General features: G+C 38.8%; 1 protein-coding gene across 3 annotated transcripts in view; it reads right to left on the bottom strand.

Moving 5' to 3' along the window:
- Positions 1–23,034, bottom strand: part of CCSER1 (coiled-coil serine rich protein 1) — a 633,466-nt gene that overhangs the window by 448,288 nt on the left and 162,144 nt on the right. For all 3 annotated transcript variants that reach the window (XM_033060782.1, XM_033060784.2, XM_033060785.2), the window contains exon 5: positions 16,571–16,691. In XM_033060782.1, the coding sequence (XP_032916673.1) occupies positions 16,571–16,691 (121 nt within the window). The remainder of the gene's footprint in view (positions 1–16,570; positions 16,692–23,034) is intronic.

Raw genomic sequence — 23,034 nt, 5'->3', positions numbered from 1 at the left:
TGTGCCTGTTCTCACTGCTCTTCTCCCTGGCTATCAGAATTATCATCAGCCTAGGTGATGGGAAACAGCTCAGACAAGGATTTCAAACAGCTTGGAAACTCATTGCAGTCCTGGCAACAATTTGTCTGCAGACAGCACAACAGATTTGTCTCAGTCCCCACTGAAAGCAATTTCATCACCTTTTCAATATGGCTTTGAAAAGGCTCAGGATGGCAGTGGAGCAGCACATGAAAATCGTGGCAGCTACATGTTTGGAGCCTATAGCCTCTGCAGTGGTGCTCAGTGGGAATTCCACAGAGGACTACTGACAGAGGTCAGCACAAAGCCATCTGTAACACAACTTATTGGCCTCCTTCTTCATGGAGGGGCATGTCAAGGCCAATGAGTATCTGCGAAGTTGAGAAGGTCACTGAGCTACCCAGCATTATCTCACCCTAGTAGTTTGGTATTCACTTGCTCCTGACAACAATTTGAAGTTACAGGTTATTAAATGATCTAAACAAATGAATGTGGGTCAAAGTGAAAATCAAGTATGAAGAGATGTGTTTTCCCCAAAATGCAGAATCCAGAAAGTTTCATTTTATAAATGAAATGTGGTTGCAAGATATAGAACACATCCTTTTTAATGATGACATAAGAAAACAAGACCTGTGAGCACAAGCACAATAAGGGTCCCAAACAAGCAAAAAAGGGTCTAAATCTCGAGACTTTCCCCTAGCCTGTGACTGTACACACAGATGCCGGTTAATCCTAGGTCTCTCAATAAGGATATAGAAGAACTTCCTGCAACAATGCAGTCTTTCTTCTTTCTTTCATATACAACTGAGAAAAATGCTGTGCATCAATCTCATAATAAATATTGCTCTGTCTCCAAAAAGATGAATTGCGACTTTTAAGTATATCTCCTTAGTGCCCCTAAACATGTTTTTCTCAAAATACAGTGCACTTGCTCCAGTATTAAAAATAAATGAGCTATATGGTACTTAGCATCATAAGGTAGGCACTCACCTCACAAGTAAGCACAGAAAATTAGATGACAAATTTAGTGTAATTTACATAACTGCTGGATTGTAGTTCAATGTCAGCATATTCTCACATCTCAAGTTTGAAAGATATAGCACGGTATTGTTTAATACATATTTAAATAATAGCTGATAAGACACTTTTCAGACAGTTTATTTCTTTTAAAAGAAATCAAAGAACCTTCTCCATGTTAAATTCATTGCCATATCATGAAAATAAATATGCTCATTCACTTGATCTACTATTTCTTTTATTCTAAGGGACCACATTTCAGATGATCCCAAGTCTTGCAGATTGTGCCATTTTCCATGTACAATCCTGATGATTAAACTTCTTAAAGTTTCCTCAATAGGTAAACAAACTCTCTGATTTAGATCAAGTATAAAATATCTAAATTATATTGCATATATAAATATTGTATATTGTAACATTTGGTCTACTGCAAAGTTGATGCCGTAATTTGTACCTGTCTGACATTCTTTTATTTTAGTAAATATAAAAAATTGATGAAATTATGATAATTATTAAAGTAAAAATATAAAAGGCAAAACAAAAAAAAGTTAACACCTGCCTTAGCAACAATATTAAGCACAGCATACATAACATGACTGTACAACTGCATTAGAAAGCTCTTCAGCTTTAGTGAAATACAGAGTTCATAATTTTCCTCACTTCTTCCTCCTCTAACTTGTGTCTTCATTATTTCCAGGTTATGAGAATAAATAGAAAAGCATGTGAGAGAAAGTGTGAATCTGTAATCCAAATGCCTTCACCTATGTAAATTTATGAGCTAGGATTAGATCTCTTATAAACAAATCCAGAAATAAAGTAACTCATCCACATTGCTCTTTATTTCGCTAATCCTCTTTGCAAAGCGCTTTTTGCTACACAACTCAAAAAACCTCTAACTCCAAAAATTAGTGCAGAAAAATGGGAGGAAAGCAGGAAGAGAGAATATAAAACCACCAACATATTACATAGAGATATTTTAAAACTTTGCTTTAAATATTTCTTATTATTTAGCCTTTTCCTTGAAAAGCTTTCATAGCTTCTTTGACTCAGAAGAACATCATTTGTGTTGTATACACACAGTGGCTTGCAATGCTGAAAAAACCTTTCTTTAACTGTTCCCATAGTAACCAAAACCATTCTTTGTATTTAATTGTTGCCTTTTCAAATATTATCTGTTTTGTAGCTAGAATCCGCGTGTTCTTTTGCCATCTAAATTATGGATTCCCTGAAGTCTATCAGGCATTCATTAGAAATTCAGGTTTGCTTACAATAATTTGAAATTGAAGGCATTTACTACATTTAAGTATGCACTATTACATTAATGAAGTAATTCAGGAAGAAGAATATAGATATAGCACAAAACTGGAAACATCAAATATTGTTTTGAACAGGTGAATTTTAGTAACTTCAAATACGAGATAAAATGAGCCTTGCTAGAGGAAGCAAAATTCCCTACTTGAATAGGGATATGAATCCATTTTGAACTAAGGTTCAGCTTTGTGATTCATTCCTGTTACATATCTGGACTGGATTTCAAGCCCTGTGAATGTACTCCTGGTTTTAGGTGGTATTTTCAAAAAACAGAAATAATTTCTGGGAGAATAAATCATGATGATTTGCCTGCTTAAGTTTTCTTAAATAATCTGTTTTGTACTGGCACTGCATTTATTCTCTGACTTGAATCTACAGCACAGTTAAGGGAACTTGCAGATAGTATTTTTTATTACTATTACTGTTATTACACCTTACTTGCATTGTTCCATTTCAAGTCCATCTGATATCAAACTAGTTTGATGTACACTTGTTACTACAACACCAGCATAGGCTTTAGAAAGTAACAGGCAATCTTACTTCTGGACACCTGTGCTTTCTCACTGACCCATAAATGTTATTTTCTATCTCCTCCATAAGTTATCTCAGAGCGCACTGTTCCTTGGACAAGACAATGAGGAGGTTTTTATTTACCTGTTTTAGAGTGCAGAAGCACACTTTGTCAGAACTGACAACAAATAATCAATATAGCAATGTTTATCTAGATTGTATCTCTGGAAACGTTTATATAGAACATCTAAATTATTCCAGTCAAAGTATCAATCACTTCTATTTATACAGATCCAGATAAGGAACACAAAAATAAGATTACCACAGTACATTAAGTTTTAAAAGGGACTACACAAAAAGGGCCCAAAATGTAGCCCTATTAATAGGAGGTTCTTGTAGGACAAAATAATTTGACATCACCTTACCATTTAGTTCATCTGCTAAAAAGGAATTCTGTTTCTTCTGCTCTGCCTTTAAACTGTGTGCATGTGACCTTTTAGATTGATGCAATCAAAAAATCAAGAAATGTATTCTAAAATAAAATCATGTTTTTCATTCTTAGTTCTCATAATGTTTATTCCACGTTGCTTTGTGGCCTCTGACTTGAGGTCTCTGTCACTTTGCACCTAGGACTGTCAGGAGAGATGAGCCCTGGTAAACTTTCTATGTTCTAAAGCAACAACCTGGGTACATATTAAAGTTGTATGTAAATATGTCAGTTTTACAAAAGGACATAATAACTGGAAGTGAGGCTGGAATGTTCCTGAAAAATCAGTATTTAAAAGTTTGAATGAAGGGTTGGGGGTGGAGCAGTAGATCAGTACAAAAATTAGAAGAACATTACCATATGTTTGGATGAATACCCTATAAGCTTTCTGCATACACAAATGAACAAACAGAGAGATAATTAGTTTTATCAAGAGTACAGTTTGTAAGCATGACTAATTAAAACATGGTAACTTCAAAGTTACCTCACTTTTCTGGCAGTCTGTGATTCCCTTGATTTTTCCCACTAACTCACTCCTAGTAACTTCCTATCTGTATTTCCCTTTCCTACTTGTATTGCCCATCACAGGAACTCCCTTGGGATTAGGGGGATGCACTGAACATATAAAACAGCTGATCTGAGAGGAAAAAAGGGATTGTAACCTACCATATTCTGATGTATATCTACTTGCTTTTTAAAACACCTCACACTTAAAATGAAAGCACTGGCCTCTTTTTATTTCCCCACTTATCTTTTTTGAAGACATTTATAAAAGCTGTACACAAATTGATGTGAGGCTGCTGTGATGAAAGCTCTAAATCTGAATTATTATTAATATTAGGTGGATATATCTGCAATACATGCTGTTACACATTTAATCAATGTAGCAGCAGTGAATAGTTTTTGATGTGCAACAAAAGCTATATACTGCTCCTTTATGCAATGATTAAGAGAGGATTAAAATACTAAAACCAAAACAATTGGAGTGAAATCCTACCACATCCACAAAGAACTAGTACATGAACCTGGAAGCACATTAAACAGTTTGAGCTTCAGCACAGGAAAAGAAAACCAAAAAAAATATTCTTCTCTCACAAACATCTCTTCAGATGGTGGCTGCTGCAGCTATTGCTGATAAAAAGCAGCTGGGCAAGTTGATGTCCTCAGTATAACAGAGCCTAATGCTGCTCCTGGAGGACAGGAGGAAGAACTTACATTTGTACTCGCTTTGTAACTGTACAAACAGTTTTTGCAGCACTTGGTTCTTTTAAATTCACTGTTATTTGGTACAATATTTTTTCTTTACAGCTTAACTCTACTGCAATGTAATTGCAAATTTATGTCTTAATCCAACTGCACCAAAGCTGCATGTGCCCTAGTGTGATGATGCACAGTCTTTTCACTTTTATTTCCTCAGTTTCCCACCTCCCCATTTTCCATCCCGTTTTTAGTTGGTTTTTTTATGCCGTAGGTGTTTTATACATCCCATATGGTGGCCAATGCGACCAGTGTATTGACTGAAAAAACCAGGATGGTGAAGAGGAGATAAAGAAAGAGCAATAGCACCACTTCTTTTTTAGCTATAGTCTTCCACCTCTGCAATCAGTAAATCCATGCAAGTAAAACTAATATTCAATACTCACTGCAAACAGATTTTGATAGGTTATTAAAATTACTGCTCACAGGGCTATTCTCAGATACACTGAAAAATGTACATGGTAGAGAAAGAGGAATATCGCCTCTATTTCTTTGTTACCTCCAAGAAAAAATAAGTAAGAACAAAACAAACTGGAGGTAGATGTGGGGGTAAGGAGATTGTTCTTAAAATTATTTCTGTCCTTCTCTAATATCTCTTTTTTACTCTGTAAAACAGAGCAAGATTTGGTCTGATTAAGTGCACTTCTGGAGCATCCTTCTGAATTTAGTTGTGCTAAATAAAAAGTGAACTCCTGACAGTATGTGAAACATAGCATGCAGGTATGGATATTTTTTCACATAATTCATTCCCTCTCAGATGCAGGTAATCTCTCAACCTTAAGCATCATGAAGCACTCTATATATTTTTAAGCAGTATGCTGATTTAACTCACGTTTGCTGCAGTGGTATTCCTATTTAAGTCATGATAATATGACTCAAGAGTAGTGTATTTTCTAACAAAGCTAACCCTAATATAGCCACTGCACAGGATGATGATTTTCAGGAATGTTCTGCAAAATACCTGGTTCAGAGAACCCCTCAATAAGCCAGTAATAACAACACACCACCACCATTATTTTTGACCAATCAGATTCAAACTAATACTTGATAATGCTTTTACTGGAATTGCATAACGAGCTGTGAAACAGCACAGCACAATAGTCCAGTAGTTACACCATACAATTATAAATGCAAATCTACCTAGTTTTTCTGTGACATACCTCCTTTCCCCACCTTCCAATGACAGTAAGAAATAAGAAATGCTGTTCTTTGTTATGCTTCAGAGAAATTACTAAATTACTGTGAAAGTGAAACAAATACATTTCTGCTATGCATTTGAATTGTTTTTTCTAGTTTTTAATCTACAATACATTTGTCTAACCAAATGAAGTACTTTGCAATCCTAGCATTACATGTACAAGCATATTTCCTTCATATTTTTTCACTTTATGACACTTTAATTGTTCACAAGTAATAACACAGTTGATTATTTTTTATATTTGATGCTGCAATTATGTTTTGAAATCTAATTTGTAAGAATTGAGGCTGTACTTTAATGCAAACCACAGGCTTCTAAATTAAAAAACAAATGATCCCCTGGTCCCTCCTCCCCTGTCACCCCACCCTCATCTCCTCAGCATTTAGATGATGCTACCCCAGACTGATGTTTCTGCTGCACGAAGGTACAGACCCAAACCTGCCTTGATTTCCTTACAAGATGACAAAATACAACCACTGGTCTGAAACAGAACTTCATTTACAGTTTAGCAACAGCCCATGCTTTTACAGACTACAAAGTACAATTCTGTTTCTGGAGTGCTTCCTAAGACAGAGCACTTCCACTCTAAGTTAATGAAAGCTTGAGTTAAAGAAATTTAACAATTGTATTTGCCCCAATTTTACAGCAAAATAATTTCTGTATGCTTTCAAGATTTTGAACGTACAAGAAAAAGGAATAAAATGGGCACAGATAGCACTTTTCTCATTCTCCCCATCTGAGTGAAGTGGGCTTGCTCCCAAATATTTGGTTCTGTACTTTGAAAGCATCTTCCTTCAGTGAAGCTTCAAAGCAACTGTAAATTCTCATTAGGTAACATCAGGCATCAAGGTTAATGCCTTCCCAGCTGATGTAGGATGTCACAAGAACTGGTTTTTGAAATATAAATTCAAAAATTGTTATATGATCTAACTTTACATTCAATTTATCTAAAAAAAAATGGCTTTTTTGATATGAAGCATAAGTCCAGTACTGCCATTATTCTGAGGATTCTTGGTGCTGCCCCAAAATCAAGTGCCTTCAGCCCCTTGAATAGGTACCTGGCAAACACAAACTTTAGATCTCCTTTAATACCCGAAACTGAGGGCGTAACAATGCTTGTTCTGAGTGTGTACAGTAATTTCACGAATACAAGCCGCAGCAATTTGACAAAAATTTTGGTGGAAACCCGGAAGTGCGGCTAATAGTCGGGTGCGGCTAATATGTGAATAATTTTCTGACATTTACAACCCCAGACGTGCCAGTCAGAGTGCCGAGCCAAGCACCAGCCAGTAAAAGCCGGCATTTCGCAATTGTTACAATGTTACCGTGTTGCCCTGGCTCCCTGCAGGCAGCACGGGGGGCGGGGAGAGAGGCGGGGAGAGCTCTCTTTCCTCCTCTGCTGCAGCCCAGGGGAGGAGGGGGGGGGGGGGGGGCGCCGCCATTGCCGCGGCCCGGGGAGGACGCGGGGGGGCCGCGCCGCCATTGCCGCGGCTCCGGGAGCCGACGGGGGGGGGGGGCGCCGCCATTGCCGCGGCTCGGGGAGGAGGCGGGGTGCTTTGTCCGCGCCCGCCGCCGGCGCCACGGGCACGGGAAAGCTCCGTCCCCGCCCGGCGCCGCTGCCGTAGGAGCGGGGGAAGCTCCGTCCCTGCCTGCCACCGCGGGGCAGCGCCGACCCGGGGTGACCGAGCCCAGTGGCAGCGGCGGCCGGCCCCGAGCGGCAGCACTGGGCTGGGCCACCTGGCCCCGTCAGCGGCCCCTAGCGGGCCGAGCCTGCACAGCCTTAGCTCAGCCAGTAAACCCCGCCCTGCCGCGGTTCTGTTACTAATTGCACGTGGGTCCTCGCTGCGAACGACAGAGCGGCTTATATTCGGGTGCGGCTTATCTATGGACAAAAACCGAAATATTTGCCAACACCCAGAGATGCGGCTTATACTCAGTGCGGCTTGTATTCGTGAATTTACTGTATGTTGGACATGAATTCAGGCTGGATGAAAATGAAGCCATTTTTTCCTTTGAAATCTGAAGTCAATGAGTGAGTCATTTTCCACGTGCCCCCACTGTAGCCCTGCCCCTGAAGAACACCATGCCTGAGTGGTTTTGCAGTCATGCCAGCAGATGATGGGTGGGCTCTTCAGGGCGTAGGCAGCTGCCATGGAAGATAATGGAAAATATTGTGATTTTATTAGAATAACAAACTCTGCAAGTGACTAACACTACAGCTTAGAACAGCAGCTCTTCAGATGGAGATGTGCAGATAAAATAATTGATTTTCAATTGCCTAAGCCTGTCTCAAATATCTCTGCCTGCATTACCTATAGTAACCCCCTCTTCAAGGTTGATTGAGCCAGGTAACATTTTATTTATTTCAACTACATTTTTTTAGAATCGTTCCAGACATTAAGGAGTTTTGATATATATAAAAAATAATTTCTATTCCATCACAGCAAAAATCTCAGCCCAAAATTAAAATCAAAATTCAAAACTGTTTCTTATGGTTCATTGTTCTAATTAAAATGTACAGTAATTTCACGAATACAAGCCGCAGCAATTTGACAAAAATTTTGGTGGAAACCCGGAAGTGCGGCTAATACTCGGGGGCGGCTAATATGTGAATAATTTTCTGACATTTACAACCCCAGACGTGCCAGCCAGGGCGCCGAGCCAAGCACCTGCCAGTAAAAGCCGGCATTTCGCAATTGTTACAGTGTTACCGTGTTGCCCTGGCTCCCTGCAGGCAGCACAGGGGGCGGGGAGAGAGGCGGGAGAGCTCTCTCCTTCCCTCCTCTGCCGCAGCCCGGGGGAGGACAGGGGGAAGGGGCGCGCAGCCATTGCCGCGGCCCGGGGAGGACAGGGGCCCTGCGCCGCCATTGCCACAGGTCGGGAAACCGACGGGGGCCCTGCGCCGTCATTGCCGCGGCCCGGGGAGGACGGGGGGGGGAGGGGGGCGTCGCCATTGCCGCGGCTCGGGGAGGAGGCGGGGTGCTTTGTCCGCGCCCGCCGCCGGCGCCACGGGCACAGGAAAGCTCCGTCCCCGCCCGGCGCCGCTGCCGTAGGAGCGGGGGAAGCTCCGTCCCTGCCTGCCACCGCGGGGCAGCGCCGACCCGGGGTGACCGAGCCCAGTGGCAGCAGCGGCCGGCCCCGAGCGGCAGCACCGGGCTGGGCCACCTGGCCCCGTCAGCAGCCCCTAGCGGGCCGAGCCTGCACAGCCTTAGCTCAGCCAGTAAACCCCGCCCTGCCGCGGTTCTGTTACTAATTGCACGCGGGTCCTCGCTGTGAACGACAGAGCGGCTTATATTTGGGTGCGGCTTATTTATGGACAAAAACCGAAATATTTGCCAACACCCAGAGATGCGGCTTATACTCAGTGCGGCTTGTATTCGTGAATTTACTGTACTTGCCAAGAATATCTTGCAATGATTCTTGGTTGCCAAGTGTGAGACTGCCACTTTGGATTTAAGTTGGTATTGGTGGCCTGACTTGTAATTCTCAGTTGTGTAAATAAAGCAGATACTTTCAGAGAAAACAGTACACATAGGATAAAATTTGCACTCTGGAACCAAGCCTATCTTAAGCACCTGCCCATATTTATATATGTAAGAAATGCACATTTTCATATAAGCTCTATAAGTAAATAGTGCAAAATTACTTATCTTGATGTATTTCTTTTGGAAATTTGTGGCCATGAAGGACAAGAAGTCACATAATTAAAGCTCCACTGCTGCAGAAACACCCAGTGGAGAACATGGTGATTCACAGAGAACAAAGTAAAGAAGGATGCAAGGGAATGCACAGATTTTCATTTAATTTACAAATTTTAAAAATTTCTCAGGTCTGATAAATAAATCTATAATCTTACCCCAAAGGACATTCTTTTTAGGTGATGGCCAAAACTAGAATGATCTTATGGTATCATAAAGATATATAATTTAACATATGTCAATGGATCAAAGTGATCTTGCTGTAGGCAAAGCTGTTTTCTAAATGTCATTGTGATTTGGTGAAAATGTTTTTCTTATTATGACTTCAGATCTAGCTCAGAACTTTAGCTGCAGATGCAGTTATGTTGTCCAGTGCTTGCTGTTGAAGCAGGGGAAATTTGTATTCCCAGTTACTATAATTGCACTGTCCTTTATGCAGTTCAGTGTTTTAAATCATAAATCATATTTGACCATACACTGCCAATGTACATTACAGAAACTGTATTTTTACTCAAAAAGTTCTATCCAAATTTTCACCATCTGGTGCAAACATCATCAGCAAAGTAGTATTATCCCTACACATTTCTATTTCCTCAATCTTCTTTTAGTAATGAAGACTAGCTACACAATGACACAATGGACTCTTCTTATTTTTCAGTTAAAATTATCTCAACTTGAAAATGCTGTCACTTTCTTGACCCTCCACATTTTGATTCAGTGACCTCATTAAGCATACCTTGCCTAACATTTCATCCCTGTATCTTTCTATCAAGTTGAGTTCAGCCACATCAGTAATATTTTAAGGCAAATGATTGAAGCATTCATAGCTGTTTGTGTATTAGAAACCAGATCTCTTCTCAAAGGAAAGAGGAAGCTTTCCAAATAATGACCATACCTGCAAAGGATCAAAGCTTCCTTGGCAGGGTTATAGATAAAATCCATGTAGCATCTTCCTGCATAGGACAACTGCCATCACTCCTCTGCCTCCTGAATTATTAACCACCACACAGGAGGAAAAGACAGGAGTTGAACCACAAAATATTGAGAATAGTAAGTACAGTTACTGCAATTAGTGGCTCTCAGAAACCAGCTTATTTAACGTTTGCAACTCATGATCAAATTAAACCATACAAAACTGCTTAATCCCTTGGCTGCAAACAATTGCCTAAGGTATTTAAATTGCATATGTAGATTGCTTTTCTGTCTATCTCTCCTATAAATTGATGGTTGCAGTGATTGAGAAGGAACATGAGAACTGATGACACTCCCCTTCTACAACCAGATACAAAGTTTCTTCCACGTGCACTTTGCAGTGCAATTGCATTTCCTTTGCACAACTGTTACTTATAATTGATTTTACAAAATCATTCTCATTTTTGCAGTGGTTGAACACAGGGAAAAAAACAGAAATGAACGAGTCTGGTTTATTGCTTTCTTTCTCCTCAAAGCAGGAAGAAAGCAGTTACTAATCTCAGCAGCCTAGACAAGAGGCAATGTCAGGTAGGAGTTTAGCTCGTTAGCAGACATTAAAAGAAGTGTAAATACTGTGTTTTTACCGTTTTCTGAAAAGTTTCCCATTTCAAAGGAGACATGAGTACAGCAAAATAACTTATTTTCCCATGACGTGCAAAAAGCAATACAGGATGTACAAGGAGACCATGTGACAGACAACACAGAAAACAGAAATTTTCAGTTCCCCTTGAAGTCACTGAGAAGAGCTTAAAGACTAACCAGTAAAATAGATAAAAGAATGCAAAAGTAGACCACTGAGAGCATAAACACATTGCTTATGTTTATTCCATTTCAAACTATCTGCTCTAAAGAAATGGATATAAATGCTACCTCTCCTACCTGTTATCACTAAAATGTAATGGTGGAGAGTATACTGCAATCCAGCTGATGTCTCAGGTTTTTCAGCCAAGTTGGAACCACAGCTTTCACAGTATGGTCATTCCAGAGCAGCACTGGGCATCCCTATTCTCTCTGCATTCTCTCACCCAAAGAGTGACACATGCTTCCATAGCCCGTTGTCCCAGTCATTCAGAAACTGAAAGTGTACAACCATCTTTCATCTGCTTTTCCAAACAAGTGTGAAAAGCATTCCTGTTCCACTGCCTGAAAACCTGGCTGCTTTAGAGACCACATTTCACATCACCACTGAGGGGCTGTAAGGACTTAAACAGTGTTTGAGACAGGCAAAGATGATTTTAAGACCACAGAAGGACTTTGCCTTGAGATAAGCACAGAATGGAGGGGCAGGGTGGCCTGGCTCCAGGCCTGGCACATCCTAGGTAATGCATCCAGACAAGGGTTCCCACTGGTAAACTGTGGAGCAGCAGCTGCTTGCACACATATTGCTGGTATCACCTCAAGCCCTTGTTTACAACTTACTTTGGGCAGAGGCATCTTTCAATAATAGGATCATAACAGAAGCATCAAAAATTATAGAGGTAAAATAACACCACTGTTCATTTGAGGGGAAAAAATCTTCCCTGGGATTTATCAAAAATGAAAAAAAAAAAAAAAAAGGGAAAAAATTAAAAGAACATTCACAACTGAATAAGTGAAGAATAATACATGATTGGTTTGAAGTGCTTTTGAAAGGAATTAGACAAGGCTGCAAGAGTAAAAAATGATTACCAGTCTTCTGATGAAACAATTACATATCTACAACTTGAAACTCTGAGAGAGGGAAAAAAAGCTCCTAAATTTTGGAATATGTTTACTGCAGCTAATAAATTTAGCCTGTGTATGCACCAAAATCTTCCTAGCGCCAGTCTGTATCAGTACCAAGTCCTGGGTTAGCATCTGCACTAAACACTGTAAAGAATGGCATTAGAGATCTAAGTTTCCCACTCAGCACCCTGTTTCCATCAGCAAGCACCCAGGTAGTCACTGTGATTTCAAGAAGCTTTCTCATGTGTTTGAACTCACACTTAAGTATCTTGCTCAGGTAAGTAGAGTAGTAAGGTCCAAGTGAAACAGCTTTGGCAGACAGAATATTGAAAAGACTCACTACATAGGCTCATTTAGGCATTTACCAGAAAAAATACTACTTGATGTTAAGAGTCTGAAGAACTCTCAAATGATCTGTGGTATTTACAATCATAAAATAAAAAAAAAAATCACAGAATACTTTTGAGCTGGAAGGGACCTTTAGTGGCCATCTTCTCCAATCCTCCTGCAATAAGCAGGGACACCTTCAATTAGATCAGGTTGCTCAGAGCCCCATCCAAAATCCCTTGAATGTTTCTAGGGATGGGGAATCCACTTCTCTGGGCAAGGTGTTCCAGTGTTTCACCACCCTCACTGCAAAAGCCTTCTTCCTTAGATCCAGTCTGAATTTACCTTCTTTCAGTTTAAAAGCATTACCACTCATCCTATCATTTTTCTAGGATCTTCATCTGTAAATCTCCCCTTAAACTCAGGAAAATATTTCTGACATGAATAAGAGTTGTCAAATTACTGTGTCTGCTTCACGACACAACAACAACACTTTAACAGCAAATAACATCTTTAAGTAAAAATCAAAATCAGAAATATGACAGCAGCTGAAGTAGTAATGTACAAACCACCTTTAAATTAGCCAGCTCAGAGGGTTGCATGTTGCCATCACTATTCTGAACTGCAGGGCAGTCACATTCAAAGAAATGCATCAAATGAAGGACACAACTATCAGCTTAACTTTAAATCTGATTTTAAAATGGTGCACCTGAATTTCACTGAACTTTTTTCATGCACTATTAGCACATGAATAGTTTACTATGTTTACCTGTGAATGTCACACAGCAGCAGAACATTGTCTGCTCCAGGACTCGTGTGTCTTCAGACACTTCTTTTTCCACACTGCCCCTTGTAGGCTGACCTTCCAACCAAGAGTTTGCCCAGTGAAGTTGAAGCTATGTTGATTTAAACCATAACATACAGTTCCCTGGGCCATGCTTCCTCTCCCATGCTGCCTTGTAAGAACCTGAAATAGAAGTGAGGATTCCTCATGCCATTGCTCAGTGCCAGCAGCTGATTTATTTATATTAGAGTTCAGCTAGGAAGGATTAAAATTAGGACTCTGTAAGCAGAACTCACTGTTCAAAATGTTCCAATTGTTTTAGCATCTGGGCACCTTTGAAAACCACTGACTGATGCATCACTATGGCAACACAAAGAAGCCTTGATAACTTGAACTATTAAGACAGTAAGAGGTTTTTAAATCTTGTATTCCTACAAAATATAGCAAAGCTAATGCAACATCCTAGACAAAGTGGAGGGTTGAAAAGACAAAATAAGGCAGAACTGACATGTCCTGTTTTTCACCTTAACCTCACATTGACCATGTATTTCTCTGCCTCAGTGCCTGTTGTGGAGTGGAAAGACAAAAACCACAAAGGCTCACTCTTCCTCTTGCCAAATCCATGCCTGGTGAATAACTAAGATAGGGATTTTGCCCAGTGCACAAGCAACAGGTCAGCAATTACCTGGATATCACTATAAAATTACTCCCTGATGAAATGGTTTGAGCTTCCTAGAAAAAATGCAGGAGGGAAAAAAATGGTCCTTTGTTCCTGCAACCCTGATAAGATCTAACCACAGACACTTAAAAGTCTCGTTAAGATTTGCTGTTAACAAAAAAAATACATTAAGCAAATACATTATTTAAAGCCACTAAACAGTTTCCTTCTAAAACAAAATAACATCATTAATCAAATATTATCCAAGTAGCATTGAAAGCTTTTTTTTTCTGCCCAGTCTTCACAGTTTCTTATGTCCCAAATGTCTTGGATGTGGCATACAAGATAATTATTTTTAGCTATTTGTAACTGTTTAACATTTTACTATCATTAATATGCATTTCATCTGCTTTGGATTACACACTTTCTTTATGTAGCTTTAGAAGGCATTAGTTATTCTAAACATACTCTGTCCCTGTAGGGCCTGAAGGCAGAAACTTCTCCCTGAAGGACCTCAATCACTGGCTACTGCTCAGCCCTCTGTGATACACATAATTTTTGGACATGCAAGTCAAAACCATATAGGTACACAATGGTAAGTATAAAAATCCAAGCATCAATGCTATTTTCCACATGAATTAAGTATCAGTAACTATAATCCACACATGCAGACCAGCTCATACATGGAATCTGCATTCCAGTCAATGGAATTCAGCAAATGCCATGGGCACATTTACATTGGAGACAGACAACACTGGGATACTTAGACCCAGGAATTAGGATCTGCTTTGCTTCCACAACTGTATATGAAGAAAACTATCTGCATATAGAAAGCACAGGTGAAAAGGAAGATCAGCATGCTGATGTTTCATTCATAATGCTGGAGAATATCTTGAAGCTGCACGCTTTCACCTCCCTACAATTACTTTGAAGGTTTCTACAAAATTTACTGAATTCCAGTTGTAAACTTTTTCCAGCAAGACGGTTCTGTTTAATTTCAAATGCACTTGTCAGAATGTTGGCTTAAAGACACTTAGACACTGATACAGTTTCATACAGAGAAGTTCAAATACATTTAATCTGTTTAAGCACAATAATCTTTCTCCTTGAAAGAATTCCAGAGCGACAGGTTGCATTTTTAAACATGAGTATTGGAAGAGCAGCAGAGGTAAGAACATGTTTCTGAGACCTCTGAGTGTTTAGGAAAAGTTACGCCTGTGTTCTTAGAAGATAACAAGAAGTAGGTTGTAAAAAAAAAAAATAAAAATCCAAACATGCCAAAAATCTGGGAGGGGGCTTCATTCGGCATATGCTAAACAGGTATCAGAGTCTCCTGTTTTGAATTCATAAGAGACTGTTAAATGCTGAATTGCATCACCGTAGATGAAAAAGACAATCAAACAACAGTGCAGGTTTCCCTTTTAGTGAAGACAAAAAAAAAAATGTTCTATGCTGCTTTGAACTAATCAGAAAGATTATTCTGGATTTCAGCACAATATTTTACAGCCCATTGCCTTTCCAATCTCTTGGTATTCAGAGAGCCACACAATAGAAGCACTACAACAATTAGATGCTCATAGCATTTCAAACATTGAAGTAATATCTAGACAATAGGTAACATACTGTGTTAAATTTTAAGTACAGGTAGTCTAGATGAAATGCATTTATCACCATTTTGAAAAAGATACCACAGTCAGATAGATTTAAGTCATAGATCTGTAGCAAGATCACAACCTATCTGATCTACTCTAATCCACCCAGTGGTGTTTTGGATGATTTAGGGATTTCAGGGATGTGAGGAGATGTTTTAATAGGCATGCAAGCCAGGACTCCACAGACAATTTTAAAGCTAAACTTGTACATACTTGTACATACTAAGCAGAAAAATTAACATGAATGGTAAGTATAGCAATGATGTTATCCACTGTCACATTTTTTTAATACCTTCCACACTTTAAAAGGCACAGACCTCAAATTTGTGTTGTGATAAAACCTCAAAATCATGTTTTCTTTCTTTTCATGAAAACAAAATTACTTGTATTCTCCAAGGATTCAATCATTAAGAAATAACCATCCTGCCTGGTACTGCAAGGCAAATGTTACTGTGCACTCTGTGGTTATGATTTTCATCTAATACAAGATATCAAAACACATTGAAATGAAGTAAACAGAATTTCCCTGGAAGAACACACTACCACACTTTTGAAGATGCCATTATATCTTGTATATCACAGAGGTAAAATGGTCACCGGAAAATACTGAAATATATCAGATGAGCTGAGCATTTACAAATTGCCTTCTTTATAAAAATCAACTACTTGCAAGAATGAAAGGACTATTTAAACAAAAAGAAACACCTTATCGAAACTGTTAAAAGGTCTGTTTCTCAGCACATATAGGCCCATTCCCTCTGTATATGTCATTACCAAAAGCCTTGGGGAAAAAATGTAGGCTAATGAACAAGAGCAGCAGCCTAGCCTCAGGCCAGTTTCTACTTTTAGAAACACCTATGAAAGTATGAAAGCCCTGATGAAAGAGAAAGGACGTTGTACGTGCATATCTATGAGAAGGAACCTGGCCTGGTGTTTAAATTGCACTTGTAAAAGATCATGGTATTTGAACAACTCACTGTTTGGACACATCAGGCATTATCATCTGCTCTTTTTTCCTTGTATCCGCTGTCGTCTCTACAGGGGTGAGTACTACAGCAGCACAGGACACTATTGACTGGTAGGAGTCTTCCCGGCACACTGCAAAGATAGAAAGTATCAGCGTTAAACAGGGAACTCAGTTTGCACTTGAAAGATAAAAAAGAAATAAAAGAAAAAATGGATTCATACTGTGATAAACACAAATGCAAATAATTAATCAGGTTTCACTGTGGTCACATGCAATGAAAATGCCATTGTTTTTCACATTTCCTACCATGCTTACTTTGCATCGTTTTTGCCATTGACAGATCATTCACTATATTTTACCTAGCACAAGATCTGCTGTCAGTCTGCTCTAGGCTCATTGGTGTATCTGAGTAATAAAAGGACTTATATTTCATAAATGACATCAGAGTATGATTCACTTCTTAGTTCTTTTTCATCACAGACTGAAAATAAGGGTGAAAATAATGGGTGGTTTTCAGGCAAACCTCCCACCTTCAAAAGTTTCAGTCTTTGCAAGAAAAATAGATTTAAGAAAATCTGATTAGAAATTTATTTTTCACCTTTAACTGTAATGACTCACTTTACTCCAAAAGGGTCAAATCCAAGAGGTCTAGAAGTGATATGCGATATATTGACTCATGTTTTCTTTTAATAAAAATTAGACCTGTATTACTGTGCTAAATGTTACAATTTAATATTTAGAGCTAGAAGAATGATCACACATTTGAGCTAGGCATTTGGCTCAATTAGCACTAATAAATGAATATCCAAAAGTTTCTGACCTCTGAACAGACAATTCTATATACTAAAAGTCATAAACATTCTTAAATTCTAAATTTTAAGCATCACTAGTAATTTAGCTTTTAGCAGTGACCACTTCTAGTGATTTTGAAGCTCTAGATTTCCTTTACAGCCAAGGTATACCTTTCTGAAAAAAATGAAAGCTGGAATTAAGAGTTAGTTTCATTGAACAAAACATGTCAGCTTCTTATCTTACATTTGGTTCTTTAATGTACTACATATAAGCAAGAAAAAATGTGGTGGTCTATGTTTAAACAGAAAGACACACAGTATTTTATAATATAAAGGACTATTTCACATAGAGAATACATGCCCACAGATCCAATAAAATAAAATAAATTAATAATTTTTACTGATAAAACCAGAATGATTGTCAAAAATTTTCAGCAATTCAAAACCAGAAAGAACACATTTCACAAATACATACATTTTTGCAAGGCTGGTACAGCTGGGAATGTTGAACTGTGACATTTATTTATTTTTATTCCATTCTCCACAATCATGTGCCTCCTTACTGCCTACAGACAACATACCTTTGGCATAGCCTATGCTTCCCTTACAAAAGAACCAAAACTGGAGTAAAACTTCACCCATATTGACCTGACTGGGTCAAGAACAGCGAGCTGTGCCACTGTACCCCGAGGGCTCGAACTGCCTTCAGCCCAAACTCAGCACATACCAACAGCACACTGGTGCTCCACAAACACCCTAAAACACTAACAGGAACAGGTCAGGTCAGCTGGATATTTCTACAAAGGTGATTTTTTGCTTTCTGAGCACTTCTGAGCCATTCAGCAAGCAGCACAAATGGTAGCTCTGTCAGGAATGAAATCTTTCGGGGAGTGCTTGTAACTGCTTTCAAATCTGATGTTGTCCAGCATTGTTTATGCTTGTGTTTTAAATATTAATGTGCACACTGTGCTAAGTGACTAAGCCACCCAAGATGCCCAGTATTGAAGCCTTAGCTTCCTTTTTTCTTTGGAACCAGCATTACTCAATACTTTGTCACTATCACAGACACACATCTCCAAAAGACAGTCATACCCAAAGAGAACTTGCTATATTAACTGCAGGCATGCAAGCAGGATTTATGATACAGCTTGATGCACAAGAGTTTAAGATAAAACCAATGCAAAATACATTGAACTAAAGAAACAACATAAGAAAAAATGGAATTTTAGGTGATTTTACATCCTACTGTATTATGCACTACCAGCAGATCTACTAGCACAATTCTGCTCAGTAGGCATCAAGTAATTTACAAAATAGTTATTTTCTCATTGCAACCAGTGACTGAGAATGTGCAAGTAAGAATATTTATGTCTCTTTATTTACAGCCAGAGAATTACAAAAGGACAGGCTTGTCATAGTGCACCACTGATATTCAGTACCTGAATTTTAACCAGAAACACTGATAAAACAGGATGAAGCAAATACATATTTTTCTTCAGAAGACCTGTCTTACTACTAGAATAACAAGATATTATTTTAGAACTTGTAAAAGGCCTGGTGACAAGCATCACAGGGGAGGGTTTGCCCTAGATCAGGCAGTGTCCATCAGAGCAGTAACAAAGAAAGATAAAAGAGGGAATCATGAGTAACAAAGAAGACATTGCAAGTCTCCCACTCTTACAGAAATTTCATGAATTAATAAAACTGTGAAATTTTTTTGTTTAATAATTAATACTATACAGGAGTTGTATAATCCCCTAATTTACAGCTGAAGACAAACCCAGTGGTCATCCAGTGATTGGAGCTCATGGAATGTACTATCCATCCTCCCATTCTAGACAGCAATACCCTTTGGTCTCGCTTTTTGAAAATCACTACAATTCCTCCTTTTTATCTCAACTCTCTGTGCACAGTCATAAGTCATTAAGAGACAGTATAATTAACTAAAATGTCATGAAATAGTGGTAGCACAGCAGCAAGTAATTTTCACCTACTGGAGTGTATGCTTTTACTACCTGTTCATAACTTACATTAAAATAACGAGAACGTGCTTGAATGTGGACTCTCAACTTTAACACTGATGGGGATGGTGTTCTTTTTAAGATTGTTTGCATTTTACATTTCAAACTCAACTCTTAAGTGTAGTTTCATTTCTACAACTTAATTTTTTAATCCACAAGCGGCTACATTACCCCAAAGAAGACCATTCATGATGTCTACATGCTGTACTCTTTATGGATCAAAATCTATTTGACCCTCAAAATACCACACACATCAGAAAAAGTTATTCTAAGGGATCACTCATTTTAATCATAAATCCTCTCGTGTCAAACTTGCTCCTTAATATCCAGCAAGAACTTAAAAATTTTTAGCCTTCCCATATGAATTGGTAAGGAAAGCAGAATTTTCAGTCATCTGGGTTAGTGTTTAGCAAAGCTATCAATGTAATCAGCTGTCTCAGCCTACTACATTATTCCTGATGCATACATGCAGAATAGTGGGAAAAAACTGCACAAGTTACCAACAACAAGGGGAAAAATCAGCCAATTTTATATTATTTGTAACAGTTTCTTTAAGAAACTAACATCTAGCATCTCAGAATGTGTTATACACTGAATACCTCCAGAAAAAAAACCACAATTTGCATGCAAGTGAGACAGTATTTTTCAGTCCTTCATTCTCAATTCAACCATTATATGAACAAGCTAATAATTGTAGTGAAATAATACAACCAGAGGAACATCTATATGCTGTCATTAAAGAAATGTATTTTTCTTAGTGAAACAAAAGACACTACACCTACAGATTACAAGTCATGTAAAGGAGAACTCAACCAGAAATGGAAAACAAACAGTTTTAACTTCACAGACTACTATTATAATAAGATCTGTACTGCTTTTGAAGCTGCACAGTTTCTCCCCAGATCCCTCAGTTTAATGATGCATGCAGCTTGTTTTCTTCCATCACCAAGTGTTTTAAAAGTACCCCATATATTTATCACTAGGAGTGTTGGCTTGAATTTACCCTAGCTGGTTTAGGCAGTCCCTGAACATCATTCACTATCAAAACAGATCTTTACATCCAGAGAAGAAAAACATTAGGTTGTTTGGTTTTTTCTTTGCTGTTTCTTTCAAGAACAATGAGAATGACTAATTAAACATTTTTCTTCTACTTTGAACCAAACAGTGAAAAAATTTTAATTCCCTAAATAGTAGGACAGTAGGAAGCCTTCAACAGCTACTGAATAGAATGTGTTTCTCCTGAGAATAAAAACATTTTTAAGCTCTAGGGAGGTCATTTACATCATCTATTTCAAACACTTAATTGTACACATTTTACCTCCCCCCTCCTTTTTTTATTTTAATTGAGGAGAAAGAAAATCTGGTTATCACTGCTTGCTATCAAAAAAAAAAGTCTCCCTTGACACAAGATGCAAGATGAAATTAGAAGCAAGTACTACCTGCTTAGAGAAAACAATAGGGAAACGTTCATATGCAGTGTGCAATGAAGCAAAGGGGAATCGTGACACAGGGACAGAAAAACAGTTAACAGTTTCTGGATTTCAGAAAGCTGGGCACTTATCCTGACAATCCAAAGTACAGCAATTTCATGACTATAAGGCACACCCTTTTGACTAAAATTTTAATCAAAACCCGGAAGTGCGCCTTATAATCCAGTGCACCTAATATATATGGACAAAGTTTGGGAATTTGCCAACCTGGAAGTGTGAGCTGCGCACCAAGCCACGAGAGCCGTGCCAGCCGGCGCCAGGGGCGGGCGGGAGTGCCAGGGCCCGCAGCACTGGGAGAGCGCCTGGGGCTGCATTTAAAGGTCGCGCCTATCTGTGAAAAATGTTTGCTATTTAGCACCTGCCAGTAAACTACATGATCGCGGGATTCCGTTACTAATTTGTTACTTTGTTGCACGCGGCGCAGATCCTCGCTGCAAAAAGAAAAGTGCGCCTTATAGTCTGGTGTGCCTTATATATGAACAAAGTTCGGAAATCTACCAACAACACCCAGAAGTGCACCTTATAATCCGGTGCACCTTATACCCGTGAAATTACTGTATTTACATTTATACCGATGAAGTTTAAAATTTTCAGCTCCCATCATTCAAGAGACAGATCAAATCTAGAACAGATGCTGTTTTATACCAAAAATCCTTCTGCTTTGGTAAAAAACTAGGCAAGCAGTCAGGAGCATGGAAGACACTAAATGCTTTACCCTGAAAGATCAGTCAGCTGCCACTGTAGGAGACAGGGGACTAGCGCAAGAGGGAGCAACACATGGATCCCATGTATCCCATCTCACATCCCTTTTAATACTGAAGGCCAGACATTGTGTTTTAATAACTCTGGAACACCAATTTTCATTGCAGGCACTGAGAACACTTTGGTACATGGTTTCCTAAATACTTCCCTGTCATGAAAAGAGTCAAGAAACAAAGCACCCTCTGAGGTGCTCTGAGCAAAGGACAAGGAAGAGCTGCAAAATATGGAGCCCCTATAAAGGTTCTTCAGACAAGGGCAATTTAGGACAAAGACCTGTTACATTTAAAACAGAGTTTTTGCTAAAATGAACTAACTAAATCTAAACCACAAACACACCAAACAACCAAAAAAGAAGAGTGGATACACTCTTTAATATAATAAATAAAAATAAATAATAATAAAACAAGTGAAGAGCTTGAAGAAAGGAAATAAAAAGAACCTTTCCAACATGCAACTCAAGTTATTTTGCCAGGAAAGCTGCTGACATGAGAAATGGCATATAAGAGAGGATCTTGAAATCCAGTCTATTAATTCTGGTATGTCCTGGAAGAACTGTGACTAACCATCATGTTAATCCCCTCCATACTGCACAGATATGGTCTCTGATAGTGCTGGGCCACTCAGAGGACTCCAGAAAAGAACAGGCATAGTGACTTGTCTCTCCATCAACCCCAAACATCAGCTGCATGAAACACTTCAGCAAAACCAAGTGTATAAATTCAGTTCCATACCCTCTTTCTCAGCCCCAGAAACACAATAAAGTCTTTTACTACTTTATTATTAAACCCTAAAGCCCAAGGAGACTTTCAGTCTCTTTAAAGCAACATAAAAGGTCAAGGTACTTTATGTGAAAGCTATTTTTGCCCATCTACTTACATTTAAAAAAAAAACCTCAATATTAAAAAATAATAATAAAAAGACCTAATTTCCCTGCTGCTTGATCCTAGATTTGATGATGGTCTTTGGAGAAAAAAGGAAACCAAATGGACCTCTATTCTTTATTAGTTCAACAGTTATTCTAGGGCCTCTTGTTCCCTAGAAACAGCTACATTTCACAATATTGGCCAAGTGAATACTTAAGAGAATGAGTGTATACACTCACAGTCCCCAACGGGTTTGCTGTAATAATTTTGCAATAAAACCACAGGCCTGGTTCTTAAATACAACATAGCAACAATCAGAAATTTTGTAATAGCAACAATTACAGGCCCATTATGGGCAAATGAATTACTTTCTACCCGGTTCTTATGTTCCATGGTTCTTTTAGACAAAGGCTGCACACACTTATCTCCTTTGTGCGATCCTTACCGGCACACAAACATGAAGGGTACAAAATGCAGAATTAAGCAGGAGCCAGGGAACTCCTCTCACACACCAGCAGTTCCACAGTGATTATCTGCACCCTTGCTT

This window comes from Catharus ustulatus, chromosome 5 (genome assembly GCF_009819885.2).
Source record: "Catharus ustulatus isolate bCatUst1 chromosome 5, bCatUst1.pri.v2, whole genome shotgun sequence".
NCBI lineage: Eukaryota > Metazoa > Chordata > Aves > Passeriformes > Turdidae > Catharus > Catharus ustulatus.
The sequence above is the reverse complement of the archived record's forward strand: the minus strand, read 5'-3'. Positions and strand labels throughout refer to the sequence as shown.